This window comes from Anomaloglossus baeobatrachus, chromosome 1 (assembly GCF_048569485.1).
Source record: "Anomaloglossus baeobatrachus isolate aAnoBae1 chromosome 1, aAnoBae1.hap1, whole genome shotgun sequence".
Taxonomy (NCBI): domain Eukaryota; kingdom Metazoa; phylum Chordata; class Amphibia; order Anura; family Aromobatidae; genus Anomaloglossus; species Anomaloglossus baeobatrachus.
In genome coordinates this window covers 508397871-508417025 of record NC_134353.1, presented here as the reverse complement: position 1 = coordinate 508417025, position 19155 = coordinate 508397871, and the positions used below count along the sequence as shown (strand labels likewise).

General features: G+C 44.8%; 1 protein-coding gene across 2 annotated transcripts in view; it reads right to left on the bottom strand.

The window, feature by feature from the left end:
- ECPAS (Ecm29 proteasome adaptor and scaffold) overlaps positions 1-19155 on the bottom strand; it is a 286613-nt gene that overhangs the window by 55013 nt on the left and 212445 nt on the right. For both annotated transcript variants that reach the window (XM_075316050.1, XM_075316054.1), the window contains 2 exons: positions 1561-1626; positions 1315-1404 (listed from right to left, as the gene is read on the bottom strand). In XM_075316050.1, the coding sequence (XP_075172165.1) occupies positions 1315-1404; positions 1561-1626 (156 nt within the window). The remainder of the gene's footprint in view (positions 1-1314; positions 1405-1560; positions 1627-19155) is intronic.

Sequence of the window (19155 nt, the reverse complement as noted above, 5' to 3'; positions counted from 1 at the left end):
TGGGACAGTTTTCATCCAAAACACATAAAAAAAACCTCTATTGTGTACAGTCAGGCCATCAATTGTATATGTTCCAACACTACAGATAGAGACAATCACCTTGAGGGCCTCAAAAAGACCTTTTTGAATAAAGGCTACCATCCAAGAGTAATTCAAAACCAGATTATAAGAGCCACCAGAATATCAAGAAACCATCTCCTACATTATAAAGAAACTGGATACCCTTTGTGATCATCTACAATCCAAATCTGGAGGTGTTAAGAGGAGCTGCACGAAAACTACAACCATTACTGCAAAAAGATGCCCATTTAAAATCTATTTTTCCATACCACCTACTTCGACAGTCCCTGAATCTAAGAAGCATCATGGTCAGAAGCTCCTTGCCCTCTCCTACAACAGGAACACTTCCCTGCAACCAGAAAAAATGTAAGACCTGTCCATTTATACTGACAACGGACAAGATAGAGATTCCCAGATCACATCAGGACTTCAAGATCCCAGGTACCTTCAGCTGCACCACAACTAATGTGGTGTACTTAATTATATGTACCAAATGTCCAACTGGGGGGCTGTATGTAGGGGAGACAGGACAACAGCTCAGGACAAGGATGAATTCTCACCGCCACACAATTAGAGAAAAAAAGGATGGCTCTACCGGTGGCCAAATATTTTTGTAACCCAGACCACAGCATTATGGACATGAAATTGCTGGTATTGAAAGGAAATTTCAAGTCCCAAAGAAACATGAGAGTCTGGGAATACAAACTTACGATGACCTTTGACACATTCAGAGCAGGAATGAATGTGTCACATGTATTTATGTCTTTTTACATCAATTAGGTAATGTGCTCCTCAGACCATTTGGAGGCATCAGAACTCTGGACCAGTCCTCAATAAAGAGGACAATAAAACTTTCACACTGCTTATCTATGAACTGCTGCAATATTTACGGCCAAAACAGTTTGTCCCCTTCCTGTACTGATAGTTCTGCTTCACATAACTTGTCTTCTTTACTGCTCAATTCTATGTCGTGTTGTGTATAAATATGTGACCCTTCAGATTTTGTATTATACTGAGCCTGATGAAGAGACCTGCGTAGTCTCGAAAGCTTGCTATTATTACAATGTTTTCAGTTAGCCATTAAAAAGGTATCAACCACTGAGGACTCTCAGTTCTTTTAACCAATTTTTTTTTTTTTTTAATCTCTACTGGCTAACACGGTACAAAGATATATTTTACCTGTACTACAGAAAGATCACCTTAGACAGCAGTCAAGAATATCTTTTGCATAATGTAGATGTTTTTGGTTCTTACCTTGGTGCCCAACCCTAGTCCACTTTTGATCAATTCGCACAATCTTGGAACTAGCTCAGCCAGGACACTGACATCCAGATGCTGAATACACTGTAAGGAGTAAGAAATATATAAGAAACGAGGCCTGACATTCCTTTATTCAACCAGTCTATGCAGAGGAAGAGAAACACTATGATATTTCATAGTAGAACTTTAAAAAACAAAACATTAAACAAAATGTCTGTAATCAATTGTACATTTACTTACCATATTTATGGTTTCCATCATTGGAGAAGATTTAGCAGCATTTAGTCTTGCACTGTCCATTGCAGCCTGTTTTAAACAATGAAAAAGGCAAATACTTTGAGAACTTAATCATTTGAATGTTACCATCACCCTATTATTGTAATAATTTAAAGGCGTTATCCATGATTGTTTTCTTTTACTAAGTACCTAAAAACTAACCGGTAGTTGTTTGCTAACAGAGGCAACTAACTGCCTGTTGTACCCGGTGCCGCTTCACAACGGTCACTGACCACTCCAACCAGCGATTCAGCTGCTTCTCGTCAACAGAGGATCTCAGCTTCTTCCTCTCTGCTCTGTTGACATGGCGGGATTGCAGATGTCATGGTGATTAACAGCCAGTTTCCCACAGTAAATTGTCATGTTGATCAATAGCCGTCTTCTTGTAGTTAGGCCTGCTGTCAATCAGCATGAAGTCTGCAGTCACGTCCCATCAACAGAGCAGAGTAGAAGAGAAGCCCCTGCTCTGTCGATGTGATGTCAGAGATGAGAGGGAGAGCTGTGGAGAATAAAGCGCAATAGGGTCTTACCCTTATAGGCACAGGGCAAAAGACAAGGGGAGCAAAAATACTCACCAACTGTAGTTGTGAAAGTCACAACTACTGTAATCGCATTTAAAAATGGATCCAGGCAGCGGCAACCCAAGGTGGCTGATAACAGAGAACAATTGTAGAAAAGGGTTTCTATACCGCGCCAATTATCACAAGTCTGGAAGTCGGATTGATGTGGCTTTATTGTAGCATCGGTCTACGCGTTTCCTCAGGACCATAGAAAAGGGATTTGATGTTGTTTCTATGGTCCTGAGGAAGGGAGCAGAGCTCCTGAAACGCGTAGACCGATGCTACAATAAAGCCACATCAATCCGACTTCCAGACTTGTGATCAATGGCGCGGTATAGAAACCCTTTTCTACAATTGTTCTCTGATGTGATGTCAGAGAAAGCCACTGAATTGCTGGGAGGAGCAGTCAGTGACCGCTGTGCCAGTAGATCGGCGCACGACACAATCGATAGGTATTTAGCAACTACCTACCTGTTGGTGCTTAGTTGCATTGTAAAACAAAAAAAAAAATCATAGATAACATCTTTCAATTTAATCATGCTCTAAAGTAACTGTTCAAAATAAGCTATCTGTGACAATCATATCCTACATTTTCACCAGTTTCCCCTCTATCAGCTCCATCTTTAAATTTGTAATTGACTGGTAGCTGGAGGGAGTAGCCTAGCTGCTGTGATGTTTCCCATTCTCTCAGTTCACAGAGAGATATCTGCTCTTCAATCTGTTTTTTGCGCACACACACAGAAGCATTGGCAGCATAGAGGTCAATACACAGCATTACTGATCAGTGTACATGTGAATACAGCTCAGGGGGTGGAGGAGAACACTTTTCAGCACAATCTTTGTGTATTTACCTCTACCTGTTTCGTCACTCTGCTCTTCAGTCTACTATACATATAGTGGATGATAAATGAAGGCGACAAGGAGAAGAATTATCTGATAAAAAAAAGAAGGGAATTTTGTTTACTTACCGTAAATTCCTTTTCTTCTAGCTCCTATTGGGAGAACCAGACAATTGGGTGTATAGCTTCTGCCTCCGGAGGCCACACAAAGTATTACACTTTAAAAAGTGTAACCCCTCCCCTCTGCCTATACACCCTCCCGTGCATCACGGGCTCCTCAGTTTTGGTGCAAAAGCAGGAAGGAGAAAACTTATAAATTGGTCTAGGGTAAATGCAATCCGAAGGATGTTCGGAGAACTGCAAACCATGAACCAAAAGAACAGTTCAACATGAACAACATGTGTACACAAAAAAACAACCAGTCCGAAGGGTACAGGGGCGGGTGCTGGGTCTCCCAATAGGAGCTAGAAGAAAAGGAATTTACGGTAAGTAAACAAAATTCCCTTCTTCTTTGTCGCTCCATTGGGAGACCCAGACAATTGGGACGTCCAAGAGCAGTCCCTGGGTGGGTAAAAGAATACCTCAATAAAAAGAGCCGAAAAAACGGCCCCCTCTTACAGGTGGGCAACCGCCGCCTGAAGGACTCGCCTACCTAGACTGGCGTCTGCCGAAGCATAGGTATGCACTTGATAGTGTTTCGTGAAAGTGTGCAGACTAGACCAGGTAGCTGCCTGACACACCTGCTGAGCCGTAGCCCGGTGCCGCAATGCCCAGGACGCACCCACGGCTCTGGTAGAATGGGCTTTCAGCCCTGAAGGAAGCGGAAGCCCAGAAGAACGGTAGGCTTCGAGAATCGGTTCCTTGATCCACCGAGCCAAGGTTGACTTGGAAGCCTGCGAGCCCTTACGCTGGCCAGCGACAAGGACAAAGAGCGCATCTGAACGACGCAGGGGCGCCGTGCGAGACACGTAGAGCCGGAGTGCTCTGACAAGATCCAAAGAGTGCAAATCCTTTTCACACTGGTGAATTGGATTAGGGCAAAATGAAGGCAAGGAGATATCCTGATTGAGATGAAAAGGGGATACCACCTTAGGGAGAAATTCCGGGACCGGACGCAGAACCACCTTATCCTGGTGAAACACCAGGAAGGGGGCTTTGCATGACAGCGCTGCTAGCTCAGACACTCTCCGAAGTGATGTGACTGCCACTAGAAAGGCCACCTTCTGCGAAAGACGTGAAAGAGAGACATCCCGCAGCGGCTCGAAAGGTGGTTTCTGAAGAGCCGTTAGCACCCTGTTAAGATCCCAGGGTTCCAGCGGACGCTTGTAAGGTGGGACTATGTGGCAAACTCCCTGCAGGAACGTGCGGACCTGCGGAAGCCTGGCTAGGCGCTTTTGAAAAAATACGGAGAGCGCAGATACTTGGCCCTTGAGAGAGCCAAGTGACAAACCCTTGTCCATTCCGGATTGAAGGAATGAAAGAAAAGTGGGTAAGGCAAACGGCCATGGAGTAAAACCGTTATTAGCGCACCAGGATAGGAAGATTTGCCAAGACCTATAATAGATCTTGGCGGACGTAGGCTTCCTGGCCTGTCTCATGGTGGCAATGACATCCTGAGATAACCCTGAAGACGCTAGGAGCCAGGACTCAATGGCCACACAGTCAGGTTGAGGGCCACAGAATTCAGATGGAAAAACGGGCCTTGTGACAGCAAGTCTGGGCGGTCTGGAAGCGCCCACGGTTGACCCACCGTGAGATGCCACAGATCCGGGTACCACGACCGCCTCGGCCAGTCTGGAGCGACGAGAATGGCGCGACGGCATTCGGACCTGATCTTGCGTAACACTCTGGGCAGCATCGCCAGAGGAGGAAACACATAAGGCAGTCGAAACTGCGACCAATCCTGAACTAACGCGTCCGCCGCCAGAGCTCTGTGATCCTGAGACCGTGCCATGAATGCCGGGACTTTGTTGTTGTGCCGTGACGCCATGAGATCGACGTCCGGCGTTCCCCAGCGGCGACAGATCTCTCGAAACACGTCCGGGTGCAGAGACCATTCCCCCGCATCCATGCCCTGACGACTGAGAAAATCTGCTTCCCAGTTTTCTACGCCCGGGATGTGAACTGCGGAGATGGTGGAGGCTGTGGCTTCCACCCACTGCAGAATCCGTCGGACTTCCTGGAAGGCTTGACGACTGCGAGTGCCGCCTTGGTGGTTGATGTATGCGACGGCAGTGGCGTTGTCCGACTGGATACGGATCTGCCTGCCCTCCAGCCACCGATGAAAAGCCAATAGGGCTAGATACACTGCCCTTATCTCCAGAATATTGATCTGAAGGGATGACTCTATCGGAGTCCAGGTTCCCTGAGCCCTGTGGTGGAGAAAAACCGCTCCCCACCCTGACAGGCTCGCGTCCGTGGTGACCACAGCCCAGGTTGGGGGTAGGAAGGATTTTCCCTGCGATAGAGAATTGGGAAGGAGCCACTACTGAAGTGACGTCTTGGTTGCAAGGGAAAGAGAGACGTTCCTGTCGAGGGAAGCCGACCTCCTGTCCCATTTGCGGAGAATGTCCCATTAGAGTGGCCGAAGATGGAATTGCGCGAACGGGACTGCCTCTATAGCTGCCACCATCTTCCCCAGGAAGTACATGAGGCGCCTTAAGGGGTGTGACTGACTCCGAAGAAGGGATTGCACCCCTGCCTGCAGAGAAAGCTGTTTGTCGCTCGGAAGCTTGACTAACGCTTGCTGGGTATGAAACTCCATCCCAAGGTACGTCAGTGATTGGGTTGGTGTCAACTTGGATTTCGGGAAGTTGATGATCCACCCGAACCGCTGGAGAGTCGCCAGAGCGACAGATAGAGTTTGTTGACACGCCACCCGAGACGGGGCCCTGACTAGGAGATCGTCCAAGTAGGGAATCACCGAGTGGCCCTGAGAATGCAAGACCGCCACAACGGATGCCATGACTTTGGTGAAAACCCGTGGTGCTGTCGCCAAGCCGAACGGCAATGCCACGAACTGGAGGTGTTCGTCCCCGATGGCGAAACGCAGGAAACGTTGATGCTCAGGTGCAATCGGTATATGGAGATAAGCATCCTTGATGTCGATCGATGCTAGGAAGTCTCCTTGTGACATTGAGGCGATGACCGAGCGGAGGGATTCCATCCGGAACCGTCTGGTTCTTACATGTCTGTTGAGTAGCTTGAGGTCCAGAACGGGACGGAATGACCCGTCCTTTTTTGGCACCACGAACAAGTTGGAGTAAAATCCGCGACCATGTTCCTGAAGGGGAACGGGGATCACAACTCCTTCCATCTTTAGAGCGGCTACTGCCTGAAAAAGTGGGTCGGCCTGAGCGGGGGGCGGAGAGGTTCTGAAGAAGCGAGCTGCAGGACGAGAGCTGAACTCTATCCTGTAACCATAAGACAGAATGTCTCTCACCCATCGGTCTTGAACATGTGGCCACCAGGCGTCGCCAAAGCGGGAGAGCCTGCCACCGACCGAGGATGCGGTCAGGGGAGGCCGAGAGTCATGAGGAAGCCGTCTTGGAGGCAGTGCCTCCTGCGGCCTTTTGTGGGCGAGACTTGGGTCGCCACGCATAGGAGTTCCTCTGGCCTTTCTCCGGCCTGTTGGACGAAGAGGATTGGGACTTGGCGGAGGGACGAAAGGACCGAAATCTCGATTGAACCTTTCTCTGTTGAGGTCCCTTAGGTTTGGCCTGGGGTAAGGAGGAATTCATTCCTTTGGATTCCTTAATAATCTCATCAAATCGTTCACCAAACAAACGGTCGCCAGAAAACGGCAAACCGGTTAAGAACCTCTTGGAAGCCGAGTCTGCCTTCCATTCGCGCAGCCACATGGCCCTGCGGACTGCCACAGAGTTAGCGGATGCTACAGCTGTACGGCTAGCAGAGTCCAGGACGGCGTTCATGGCGTAGGATGAAAAGGCTGACGCCTGAGAGGTCAAAGACGCAACTTGCGGAGCAGAATTACGTGTGACAGCATTAATCTCAGTCAGACAAGCCGAGATAGCTTGGAGTGCCCACACGGCTGCAAAGGCCGGGGCAAAAGACGCGCCCGTGGCCTCATAGATGGACTTCACCAGGAGCTCTGTCTGTCAGTGGCATCCTTTAGCGATGAGCCATCTGCAACCGATACCACGGATCTAGCCGCCAATCTTGAGATTGGAGGATCCACCTTGGGACAGTGAGCCCAACCCTTAACGACTTCAGATGGGAAGGGGTAACGCGTGTCAGTGAGGCGCTTAGTAAAGCGCTTGTCCGGGACCGCTCTGGGCTTCTGGGCAGCGTCTCTGAAGTTAGAGTGATCGAAAAACGCATTGCGAGTACGTTTGGGGAACCGAAACTGGTGTTTCTCCTGCTGAGACGCCGACTCCTCTACAGGAGGAGGCGGGGGAGAGAGATCCAACACCTGGTTGATGGACGAGATAAGATCATTTACTAAGGCGTCCCCTTCAGGTGTATCAAGGTTAAGGGCGACGTCAGGGTCAGAGCCTTGAGCTGCGACGTCCGCCTCGTCCTCCAGAGAGTCCTCAAGCTGGGATCCCGAGCAGTGTGAGGAAGTCGGGGAAGATTCCCAGCGAGCCCGCTTAGCCGGTCTAGGACTGTGGTCCGGGCAGGAGTCCTCCACCTGAGACCTAGGGGCCAACCTGGGAGCGCGCTGCGGCGCGGACCCGGAAGTCCACCGGCCTTCTCAATTCAGCAGCTGCCGCGGCTTCCGGGAAGAAGGTGCGCTCCCTGCACAGTCCCCAATGGGGACACAGAGTACCTTTGAGTTGCAGGGCCCGGTCCCTGAGGTTGAAGAGGCTCCGGTCCGGCAGGTTCCCACAGGGGCTGCGGAGGGAGCACGGTCCCAGTAAATGGATGACCGCTTAGGATCCCACTTCTCCCAGAGCCGCTAAGGGATGGTGAAGGAGACGGCATGTGGCTCCAGCCTCTGTACCCGCAATGGGTACTTCAACCTTAACAATACCGCCGACGTAGTGGGGTGAGAAGGGAACATGCCGGGGGCCCCGTGGGGGCCCTCTTTTCTTCCAACCGACATAACTAAGTATGAGAATGCATGAGTGGATGTGTGCCTCCTTCCACACAAAGCATAAAACTGAGGAGCCCGTGATCCACGGGAGGGTGTATAGGCAGAGGGGAGGGGTTACACTTTTTAAAGTGTAATACTTTGTGTGGCCTCCGGAGGCAGAAGCTATACACCCAATTGTCTGGGTCTCCCAATGGAGCGACAAAGAAATATCACTTGTACTGAGGTCACAGCAAACACAGGTACATGCGGCACCGCTCGTGGGCATGCTAAGAGGGTGGACTAGTCGAGAGATATAACACCTTTGGGACTACACTGTGTGCAGACTTATTACGCAAATGAGTATTTTGATCACATGATAATTTTTATACATGTTGTCCTACTCCAAGCTGTATAGGCTTGAGAGCCAACTATCAATTAAGTAAATAAGGTGATGGGCATCTCTGTAATGAGGAGGGGTGTGGTGTAATGACATCAACACCCTATATAAGGGGTGCATAATTATTAGGCAACTTCCTTTCCTTTGGCAAAATGGGTCAGACGAGAGATTTGATGGGCTCTGAAAAGTCCAAAATTGTGAGATGTCTTGCAGAGCGATGCAGCAGTCTTGAAATTGCCAAACTTTAGAAGTGTGATCACCGAACAATCAAGCGTTTCATGGCAAACAGCCAACAGGGTCGCAAGAAGCGTGTTGGGCACAAAAGGCGCAAAATAACTGCCCATGAATTGAGGAAAATCAAGTGTGAAGCTGCCAAGATGCCATTTGCCACCAGTTTGGCCATATTTCAGAGCTTCAACGTTACTGGAGTATCAAAAAGCACAAGGTGTGCCATACTCAGGGGCATGACCAAGGTAAGGAAGGCTGAAAAACGACCACCTTTGAACAAGAAACATATGATAAAACGTCAAGGCTGGGCCAAGAAATATCTTAAGACAGATTTTTCAAAGGTTTTATGGACTAATGAAATGAGAGTGACTCTTGATGGGCCAGATGGATGGGCCAGAGGCTGGATCAGGAAAGGGCAGAGAGCTCCACTCCGATTCAGACGCCAGCAAGGTGGAGGTAGGGTACTGGTATGGGCTGGTATCATCAAAGATGAACTTGTGGGACCTTTTCGGCTTGAGGATGGAGTTAAGCTCAACTCCCAGACCTACTGCCAGTTTCTGAAAGACAACTTCTTCAAGCAGTGGTTCAGGAAGAAGTCTGTATCGTTCAAGAAAAACATGATTTTCATGCAGGACAATGCTCCATCACATGCATCCAACTACTTCACAGCGTGGCTGGCCAGTAAAGGTCTAAAACATAAAAAAATAATGACATGGCCCCCTTGTTCACCTGATCTGAACCCCATAGAGAACCTATGGTCCGTCATAAAATGTAAGATCTACAGGGAGGGAAAACAGTACACCTTTTGGAACAGTGTCTTGGAGGCTGTGGTGGCTGCTGCACGCAATGTTGATCGTAAACAGATCAAGCAACTGACAGGATCTATGGATGGTAGGCTGTTGAGTGTCATCATAAAGAAAGGTGGCTATATTGGTCACTAATGTTTTTGGGTTTTGTTTTTGCATGTCAAAAATGTTTATTTCTAAATGTTGTGCAGTTATATTGGTTTACCTTGTGAAAATAAACAAGTGAAATGGGAATATATTTGGTTTTTATGAAGTTGCCTAATAATTCTGCACAGTAATACTTTACCTGCACAAACAGATATCCTCCTAAACTAGCCAAATCTAAAAAAAACCACTCCAGGTTCCAAAAACATTGAACATTTTTCTAAAGATCCCTTTATCTAGGCTAGTGTATACAGGGACAGGTTAGGCAGGGATTAGTAATATGCATCCAGAACTGCTCGTGGTTCTGGGTGCATATTGCACCTGACAGGTTCCCTTTAAAAGCTCTAAGGGCATATGACAGACTTTTTTTTATTTTTAAACATATTTTATTTGATGTCAGCAAGCACATATCATCAACAAGAGAACATGTTGTTACATTCCATAAAATGTCTCCGGATCGTACAATGCTTCTGTTACATCATTTTCTTTTTCATTGTCACAATTTCAACTCCATAGAATTATCCTAACAATAATTTACTCTAACTTAACAACCTAACCTATTTGTTCAGTTCGTCCTTTGGATGCTCCCTATCTTCAGTGTCCCTAGTGTCCCTGCAGTGTCTTGCAAAGAATACCAAGCCGTGTGTCCAAATGCTTTAATTAACTGGGTGATTTCCGTCTGTGTGAAGCTTTGCTCAAGAAAATGTTCTCCACTTTTTGAAGAATCTTTTAGTGGACTTCTCCTTATATTTCTCCGAATCCAATTTGTTGTACATCATTATTGTTTTTAGGGTATCAACTATTTCTGTATTTCTTGGTGTCTGTCTTATCAGCCAATTCCTAAGTAGGCATTTCTTGACTACAAGCAATACTATGTGTATTACATCTGGAATGTGAGCACTTGCTCTGTCAGTTTCTGTAGGGGCTTCTATACAGTGAAACAAACAGGCCTGAGGGGTGACAGGTATAACTACTTTCCAAATCCTCAATATGTACGCCACCACTTCCTCCCATACCCCCCCTCACTCGGGGGCATTCCCATATGCAGTGAAACAGTTTTGCCTTATGGAGTCCACATTTAGGGCAATGGTCCAAGAAATGCACTGGTGAGCTGCTATGTGGTATATTAAAGGCGTATATTGCGTTGTGTACTAGCTTAAATTGCATCTCCCTCCATTGTTCATTTATCATTACTTTCTTAACAGATTCCAACCCCCTTAGAATTTTATCATAGATGTCCTTATCGCCCATAGCAGTCTCCCAGGTTTTAAATATTTGCTCTTTCCAGGAGCCCTGTACTTGATCTCTCAATCGTTGGTATATGATCGAAAGGGATTCATGTCCCGCTCCCTGACCAATCAATACATCAAAACTCCCCTTCTTCTCAGCCTTCCCAACCTCTTTTACTACTGATGTGTAATGTCTTGTTATTTGTAAATATTATAGGTAATGGTGATTTTCCATGTTAAATTTTTCCGATACCTCCGCCCAGCTCAGAACTCTCCCTTCCTCCGTTTTCAGTAAATCACCCAACCTCCGTATCCCTCTCTGCTTCCATCCTTGAAATAATTTGTTTTGAGACCCTTGAATAAACTTTGGATCCTCCCACAACGGGGTAAATTTTGTAAGACAATAAGGGAGTCTATACAGTTTTCTCAGTGCTCTCCAGGCCCCCACCGTGTCCTTTATTAAACAGCTCTGTTTCACATACGTTGGTATTTTATCTAGCTTCATATGTAATACCGCTACCAAGTTAAAAAGGCTTGTTAGCTCCCTCTCCAGCTGAACGTTAGAAAAGAAGGTTGTCCCATTGGTCCAGTCTTTTATATGTCTGGCAAGCGCCGCTAAGTTGTACAATCTAATCATGGGCATTTGTACCCCTCCATCTTTTTTCTGTAGACACAGCTTTGAGTAGGATACTCTTGGTCTCTTTCCCTGCCATAAAAATTTTACAAACGCTTTTTGCAACTTGTTGATATCGGCGTGTTTCAGCAGTAAGGGAATAGTTTGTAGAGGATAGAGCAAGCGGGAGAAACTGATCATCTTTATCAGATGTGCTCTGCCAAACAGGGCCAGGGAAAGATTTTTCCACCTATCTAGCTCTTTAGTTATTTTTTCAATTAGGTGTGGATAGTTAAGTCTATATAATGACATTGAGTCTCTGCCTATTTTAATTCCTAAATAAGTGATGTAGTGGGGGGCTATGGCTACTTCTATTCCCTCACCTTGCCTATTTCCCAGGGGTGTCAAATAAAGAATCTGACATTTACTAATGTTTATCCTGTAGCCTGAAAAGGAGCCAAAGTACGCCAGTTTGTCTATTACGTTCTTCAGATGGTTGTCTGGGTCTGACATAAATAAAAGCATTTATATCAACACTTGAAAAAACATATGAACTCATTTTTTCAAAAAAGGAGCAACAAAGTCCTACATATGATCCATATAAATTTTATTAATACACTCACTCAAACATAAAAAGATGTATGCAACAAACAGACAGAGATTAGCAGCATAATAGTATTGCACATATATCCGATCCACAAAAGTGACTAGTGCTGTGCAAAAATGCAATTAGTGATGCCCTATGAGGTCAGTGTAAGGGGTTCTAGGCCTAAACCAATTTACCACCAGAAATAATTAGCAGGCTGACCACCAACAACTAGACATCCAGAAACATCATATATTATTGCATACAAGATGAATATATAAATCACTAAATCACTACATGGGTCTGAATACTATATCACATTACCCAGTTTGCAAAAGAATGGTGGCCTTAGTCTCAATGCGTCCATAGATGGCGCTACAGTCCCATAAATACAAAGGACCGATATAATAGTAGTAAATTGAATACGTCGGCCGGTGCCTGCAGAACTACTCCCCCCGAGGGGAGGACATCATGTACTAGCAGACACCGAAAACCGGCCAAGTATGAGCACCAAAAAAACCACCATGCAAGAGCGTAACAATTACCTGGGAATGCTGTGAAAACACGCTGCTAGCCTCTTTCCCCGACGTACGTTTCGCTTCCCGCTTCTATGGGGGGCATGTCGGGCTGGAACAAGCGCCAAGATTAAATGGCGGCGGACATCCAATCAGATGCACTCACGGCGCCTGCGTCAGTCATGTTCCTCCCTTGATACAACGTAACTTCCTGTCGGGCGACTGTGGAACGCAGCCTGCGTGTCAAGCCTCCGGAAATGACCGACAGGCAAAGCTGCTCCACTTACTGCGCCCGGCATTTCAGTTCCGGGAGGTTACAGACCACTCAGGCGCACCGCATCTGAATAGCAAGTCCGCCGCATTATGGCACATACAATAAATGAAATTCTTCACCCATAGTGACTATTCATCATAAACTGACCGTAAAGAAATACAGATGTAATTGCAACATTATAATAGCTATCCCATTGGTTGCATCATTAGTTCCCTAACACTTACACAAATATTACATGCTGCTGTACAAAATACTCCCCATTAACTTTATTATAATTAATTCAAAATTTCCACAATAAATAGGAGACCATTTGTCCCAGCAACAATTATTATCAATATACATATTGCACCCAAGGGGAATCTTCAGAACAATAGAGGTGGATTTCCATCAACACCGACAACTTCAGATGATAATGCAATCTCTATAAGAAAAAGAACAGTCACATAAGTAAAGAATCACACAAATATAGGTTAAAAACACCTTGCACACACTTAGATCCATACCCAAACACAAATTAAAATCATTATAAAAAGGAATTGACAACAGGAGCCCAGAAACATGCTAAAATTCATAGACAGTTCATTATTGACCACTTTACATCAACCTTACAAAAACGCCCCGAATCCTAAGGTCTCATTTAGACCCTGTGGACTGAGTGTACCTAACCGATAGATCCAGCGGCTTTCTACTCTGGCTAGAATCTTGCCCAAATCTCCACCTCTAATCCCTAGATCCACCTGATCTATGGCCCTAACTTTTAACCCACCCGGATTGCAGTTGTGAAACTCTTTAAAATGTCGCGGGAGGGTTTTTAATTGTGTGCCATCCTCAGTTGTTTTTGCTTTGGCAATGTCTCGGCAATGTTCACGTACCCTGACTTTTATTTCGCGGGTCGTTAACCCCACATAGAGTTTTTTGCATGGACATTCACCAAGGTAGATGACTCCCCTTGATGAACATGTCAATTGCTTCCTTATAGTAAAGGTTTTTGACCCGTCAAAGTTGACAAAAGTTTTGGATTTAACCAAATTAGCGCAGGCTTTGCAAAGCCCACACGGAAAAAAGCCCTGGTCCGTTGCTGTAACTGGTCTCTTGAGTTTTACACTTGGATCAAAATGGCTGTGAACCAATGAATCCCTCAAGTTTTTAGATCTTCTTGCTGTGACCAATGGTTTAGGGGGTAAAATGCTTTTCAAGATTACATCCGAACGCAAAATATCCCAATGTTTCTGCAAAATCCCTTTCATCACAGCCCATTGATTATGGTAAGTTGTAATAAACCGTACAGGCCCCGATTTTTCCTTTCCAATTCTATTTCTACCAATATTTGAACTATTAGAAAATAGGAGCGCATTTCTAGAGGAAGCTGTAGCCCGATGATATCCTCTTTTTATCATTTTCTTGCTATAGCCTCTCTCCAAGAACCTCTGAGCCAGATCACTAGATTGTTTATCAAAACTAAGTTGGTCAGAACAGATCCTTTTGGTTCTTAGAAATTGGCCTATTGGAATACCCGAAATCAATGTTCTCGGGTGAGAGGATGAGGCATGAAGAAGGCTATTAGTTGCCGTATCTTTTCTAAAGATAGAAGTTGACAACATGCCATTATCCTCAGTTCTAATGGCGATATCCAAAAAATCGAGCTCTCTTCCCTGTCTGAATGTTAATTTGATATTCTGTTCATTGTTGTTTAAGGTTCGCATCAACCCATCCAATTCAGATGGGGTGCCATCCCAAATGAACAGAATATCATCTATGTAGCGCATCCAGTTAAGGATGCGACTACATTCAGGGATAACATCACTCAAAAAAATGTCTCTCTCCCAGGCACCCAAAAACAAATTGGCATAAGAGGGGGCACATGCCGCCCCCATTGCCGTTCCCTGTGTCTGGAGAAAGATCTTGCCATCAAATGTAAATGCATTATGTGTTAATACAAATTCCAATAGTATCAGCAATAACTCCACCATAGATTTATCAATCGTGCTATTCCTCAGAAAAAATGTGGCTGCTCGTAAACCATCTGAATGTTTAATAGACGTATACAAGGACTCGACATCGGCCGTGACTAAGATCATATTTGGATTCAACTGAATCCCATCCAGTCTACAGAGGGCCGATGTCGTGTCCTTGATATACGATGGAAGTTCAGCAACCAACGGTTTAAGATAATAATCAATTATACCACAAATCATTTCACACAGCCCTCCATTACCTGCCACAATAGGTCTTCCGGGAGGGTCTGTGATATTTTTGTGAACTTTCGGGATCAAATAAAAAGTTGCCAAGCGAGGATGTAAGTTCTTCATAAAATCCAACAATTTTTTTGGTATTATTCCTTCATCAAAGGCTTGAGATAGAATTGACAAGAGTTCATCCTGAAAAATTGGAAGGGGATTAGACACTAATTTTTTGTAGCAATCTTTTACATTCAATAGTTTGTAGGCCTGTCGCTCATACATAGCGATCGGCCATACAACTATATTCCCGCCTTTATCGGCGCCTTTAAAGACTACGTCAGTCCATGACTGCAAATCCTTAAACGCTGCCCTTTCATTTCTAGACAAGTTGGAATGACCCCACTGGCCAGGTACCATTTGCTCGAATTCTTGTGTCACCATCCTTGTAAAGATCTCAATGGCTGGGCATGTATTAAAGGCAGGAAATTTACTAGATTTGTTCAATAAGTCATGCGGAAAACTACTTACTGCCTGAGGTGCACTTTCATCCTCTAAAGACTGTAATGTGGCCAACGCCTCCTTTTCCACCTCAGAGAAAGACTCCTCCGGTTGAAAGGATTTGCTGTATAACCTCCTAAAGAATAGTTTCCTTGAGAACAAATGTAAGTCTTTTACTGATGTAAACGTATCTGCAGAACATGAGGGAGAAAATGATAAACCTTTCTCTAACAATGATATATGTGATTCTGTCAAAATGTGATCAGAAAGGTTAATTACCTTGGGTTGTTGTTGTTCACCACCCTGATTTTTACCAAAAATCTCATATGATTTTTTATTATTAAATTTCTGCTTGTTCTTAGACCGCGTGTTGAAGGAGTGCCCCTGATCTGCTGACACACTGCCACTTGCTCCACTTGATGATACTGATTGTATAGAAGAGCTTCTTGACCGATTAAAAATTGGCTCCGACTTCCTGTATTGCCATCTAAAGACTCTATTGCCGTCATAATCTCCCACATCTCGCATATATTTCTTCTGCTTGTCAGTGCTTATTTCCCTCTCCCATTTTTCAAAGTCTTTATCTAACGAAGAGATGAAGTTCTGAAAAGACTCATTATTCATCTCTTTTTGCAAGGTTGACTGAATAGATTCAATTTCTTTTTCAATTTTACTCATGGTCAAAGAGTTTTTCTCAATAATAATTCGTATGAACTCTAATGAGCAGGTGGTCGCTGCTGCAATCCACCTTTGATTTAAATTTTCTTCCTCTAAATCAAAAGAGGGATAAATCTGAACCCTTAATCCCCTCGGTATTATTTTTTGATCATGGTAATTCTCCAATGAGGTGCGGGTCCACCATAATTTCATTTTTTTATATAGCATGTTTTTGTACCTCCTTGCCAAGTCCTTCTGTACCACACTACTATCCACACTTGCTGCACCATCTCTCTTAAAAATTCCTGAAGCTTTGGATTGCCAGGCTGTAAGCTTGGCCTCAAAATCCATATTGAAATGACCAATCTGTAATATAAACAGAAGCAGATAGGTTAACACAAGGCCGGTCCTAATATTTATGGACACTCCCATTATACAATTATATCAACACTTGAAAAAACATATGAACTCATTTTTTCAAAAAAGGAGCAACAAAGTCCTACATATGATCCATATAAATTTTATTAATACACTCACTCAAACATAAAAAGATGTATGCAACAAACAGACAGAGATTAGCAGCATAATAGTATTGCACATATATCCGATCCACAAAAGTGACTAGTGCTGTGCAAAAATGCAATTAGTGATGCCCTATGAGGTCAGTGTAAGGGGTTCTAGGCCTAAACCAATTTACCACCAGAAATAATTAGCAGGCTGACCACCAACAACTAGACATCCAGAAACATCATATATTATTGCATACAAGATGAATATATAAATCACTAAATCACTACATGGGTCTGAATACTATATCACATTACCCAGTTTGCAAAAGAATGGTGGCCTTAGTCTCAATGCGTCCATAGATGGCGCTACAGTCCCATAAATACAAAGGACCGATATAATAGTAGTAAATTGAATACGTCGGCCGGTGCCTGCAGAACTACTCCCCCCGAGGGGAGGACATCATGTACTAGCAGACACCGAAAACCGGCCAAGTATGAGCACCAAAAAAACCACCATGCAAGAGCGTAACAATTACCTGGGAATGCTGTGAAAACACGCTGCTAGCCTCTTTCCCCGACGTACGTTTCGCTTCCCGCTTCTACGGGGGGCATGTCGGGCTGGAACAAGCGCCAAGATTAAATGGCGGCGGACATCCAATCAGATGCACTCACGGCGCCTGCGTCAGTCATGTTCCTCCCTTGATACAACGTAACTTCCTGTCGGGCGACTGTGGAACGCAGCCTGCGTGTCAAGCCTCCGGAAATGACCGACAGGCAAAGCTGCTCCACTTACTGCGCCCGGCATTTCAGTTCCGGGAGGTTACAGACCACTCAGGCGCACCGCATCTGAATAGCAAGTCCGCCGCATTATGGCACATACAATAAATGAAATTCTTCACCCATAGTGACTATTCATCATAAACTGACCGTAAAGAAATACAGATGTAATTGCAACATTATAATAGCTATCCCATTGGTTGCATCATTAGTTCCCTAACACTTACACAAATATTACATGCTGCTGTACAAAATACTCCCCATTAACTTTATTAATTCAAAATTTCCACAATAAATAGGAGACCATTTGTCCCAGCAACAATTATTATCAATATACATATTGCACCCAAGGGGAATCTTCAGAACAATAGAGTTAATGGGGAGTATTTTGTACAGCAGCATGTAATATTTGTGTAAGTGTTAGGGAACTAATGATGCAACCAATGGGATAGCTATTATAATGTTGCAATTACATCTGTATTTCTTTACGGTCAGTTTATGATGAATAGTCACTATGGGTGAAGAATTTCATTTATTGTATGTGCCATAATGCGGCGGACTTGCTATTCAGATGCGGTGCGCCTGAGTGGTCTGTAACCTCCCGGAACTGAAATGCCGGGCGCAGTAAGTGGAGCAGCTTTGCCTGTCGGTCATTTCCGGAGGCTTGACACGCAGGCTGCGTTCCACAGTCGCCCGACAGGAAGTTACGTTGTATCAAGGGAGGAACATGACTGACGCAGGCGCCGTGAGTGCATCTGATTGGATGTCCGCCGCCATTTAATCTTGGCGCTTGTTCCAGCCCGACATGCCCCCCGTAGAAGCGGGAAGCGAAACGTACGTCGGGGAAAGAGGCTAGCAGCGTGTTTTCACAGCATTCCCAGGTAATTGTTACGCTCTTGCATGGTGGTTTTTTTGGTGCTCATACTTGGCCGGTTTTCGGTGTCTGCTAGTACATGATGTCCTCCCCTCGGGGGGAGTAGTTCTGCAGGCACCGGCCGACGTATTCAATTTACTACTATTATATCGGTCCTTTGTATTTATGGGACTGTAGCGCCATCTATGGACGCATTGAGACTAAGGCCACCATTCTTTTGCAAACTGGGTAATGTGATATAGTATTCAGACCCATGTAGTGATTTAGTGATTTATATATTCATCTTGTATGCAATAATATATGATGTTTCTGGATGTCTAGTTGTTGGTGGTCAGCCTGCTAATTATTTCTGGTGGTAAATTGGTTTAGGCCTAGAACCCCTTACACTGACCTCATAGGGCATCACTAATTGCATTTTTGCACAGCACTAGTCACTTTTGTGGATCGGATATATGTGCAATACTATTATGCTGCTAATCTCTGTCTGTTTGTTGCATACATCTTTTTATGTTTGAGTGAGTGTATTAATAAAATTTATATGGATCATATGTAGGACTTTGTTGCTCCTTTTTTGAAAAAATGAGTTCATATGTTTTTTCAAGTGTTGATATAATTGTATAATGGGAGTGTCCATAAATATTAGGACCGGCCTTGTGTTAACCTATCTGCTTCTGTTTATATTACAGATTGGTCATTTCAATATGGATTTTGAGGCCAAGCTTACAGCCTGGCAATCCAAAGCTTCAGGAATTTTTAAGAGAGATGGTGCAGCAAGTGTGGATAGTAGTGTGGTACAGAAGGACTTGGCAAGGAGGTACAAAAACATGCTATATAAAAA